General features: G+C 31.3%; 1 protein-coding gene across 1 annotated transcript in view; it reads right to left on the bottom strand.

The window, feature by feature from the left end:
- The window catches only part of CEP135 (centrosomal protein 135), a 68,395-nt gene that overhangs the window by 61,696 nt on the left and 4,466 nt on the right, over window positions 1-2,233 (bottom strand). The window contains exon 2 of the mRNA XM_019664354.1: window positions 1,966-2,050. Within this exon, the coding sequence (XP_019519899.1) occupies window positions 1,966-2,050 (85 nt within the window). The remainder of the gene's footprint in view (window positions 1-1,965; window positions 2,051-2,233) is intronic.

Raw genomic sequence — 2,233 nt, 5'->3', positions numbered from 1 at the left:
TGTTATTTTGCTGTGCATATTGCGCACTTTTTTGCCCAAATTTGTGAGGAAAAACTAAGGATGTGCATTATACATGGGTAGTACTAACTCCGTATACATATATAAATTTTTTTAAATTCTTTTATTTATGCTTATGAGTTAAATGTGTAACTCTAGAAATCAATAACGATATCCATATGCAAAAATAATACCCTGGAATACGATCATCGGTTTTGTTGAACTTACAACAAAGAGTTCTTGGCTTTACATGATGCATAAATATCGTAAATTTGTTACCGGTACATAAAACTTCTTGTACCTATTATCTGTTCTTCTGTTTTGTAATTATTTGTTACATAAAATTTCTTGTACCATAATATGTTAAAAAATAAATGCTAAAATTCCTTTAAATACAAAAAACAAGTACCTAAATGTAAACAGATAAAAATTTTAATTCAAAAATTAAAATGAAAGATTTTTTCCCCTGAATTTTGGGCAAAAACGTGGGTATGCATTATACATGGGAGCACATTATACACAGCAAAATACGGTAGTTAAAAAAAATTTTTTTTTTTTAAGGAACGGTAGTGATGACAATAATAGCACCTTCTCATGACTGTTATGAAGACTAAAATAATTATTATAAAGTAGCCATATAAGTGTTTGTTAAAGAAAGAATAATTGATTGAAGCAAGGTCCTACAGACGAGGGAGGAAATGGGGCCAAAAACAGGCAGAAAGACTAATAAGCCTTAGCCAGGAGGAGAGCCACCCTACCCATTAAATCTTAAGAGCCTGAGCATGGATACTGCTAATTTTAAAGTAGAGATAAGAAGTTGAGACAGGTGATATTCTGAGAAGGACAGTATTATAGGTTGGGAAAAGAGCTTAAAGAGAACAGAAAAATTTAGAATATATACTGAGAAAAACAGAACTCAAGCCAAAAAAAAAGGAAAAAGATAGCAGAGTGGACTCAGCTAAGATTAATAACCACAGTAACTTGGCGGTTTCAATCGTAAGGCCAGACTATTTTCTCCAAACACTTTAGCCATCTCACAGAGATGGTAAAGACTGGTAGGTTTCTGCTCATAAAGTACTTGGAAAAAAAATGTGATAAAAGTGTAATTATGAGTTGAAAAATGCCAATAATATTCAACTCATGCACATATTTGATATTTTCGACAACTCTCCATTAAGCAAGTTTTTTGGCTGACCTTATTATGATGCCTTTTAACTCCATTTTAATCCAAATCATCTTCAAAGTACTTTACAAACAAGAGTTATACCAACACATAAGTTACATCTACATTTGCATGTGCAGATCACATCACTCCAAAAAAAGGCAGAAAATGAAAAACATGTTACCCAATTTAAACTTCAGTAAGCATATTAAGAAAGAAAACCTGTGATTACCCAAATCAGAATTTAGTCAAGACACAAACAGAAAGTATAAAAGAACACCGCTTGTATGGTTATCATCGAACTCTATATCTATTAATTCCTCTGCTTCTTCAGAACACTGTTTTACGAGATGCCAGTGCTTGCAGAGAAAACACAAATATTATGGCAACACTGAAGAGTAGCTTTCAAGGAAATTTATGTTCAAAATGACAAAATCTATGAGTAAAAAAATGACTAAAAAGATGATTATAAAGCACAGCATGCTTCAATAAAATACCTCCTGAGATGGAAGCAGTAATATGGTTATAAAATTACATTTGGGGAAATAGACAGTTCACCTAAAAGAAAACAAAATAACAAAACGAAAACTACTATTCACCTCAATGCATAATGAAGGAAATGGACTAGAATTGCTCTAAAGCCATCTAAGCCATTCCAGCTATTAACGCTATTAAGAAATTAATGAAAAAGATAAAAGCTGTATAAAAACTCAGTATCCGTAATATCAAATAATATAACCCAATTCTGTATACAATCATGGCATAGTCATCTCAATCCCTAGTATGCAAATAAATAAAAATCCTACCTGCTTGTTATAATCTTTCAGTCCACTTTCCATCATTGCTAATTTTTCTTGTAACTGGTGGACTTCCTGTTGAAGTTCTTGAATTCTGAAACAAACATATTCATAACTAATGCCAATATACTTTTGTTAAGAAACACAAAATAACAAATGAAACTAGACACATTGTTTTATACACTCTACTTTCCATTGCTTAATGAACTATGAAATGTGCCAAAGCATAGAGTATATTATCTTGTAGAGTTAAATTTTATAAGAGATAAAAATTGAG

The sequence above is a fragment of the Hipposideros armiger genome, unplaced genomic scaffold, assembly GCF_001890085.2.
Source record: "Hipposideros armiger isolate ML-2016 unplaced genomic scaffold, ASM189008v1 scaffold_420, whole genome shotgun sequence".
Taxonomy (NCBI): Eukaryota; Metazoa; Chordata; class Mammalia; order Chiroptera; family Hipposideridae; genus Hipposideros; species Hipposideros armiger.
Note: the sequence above shows the minus strand (reverse complement) of the source record. Positions and strands in the feature narration are given on the sequence as shown.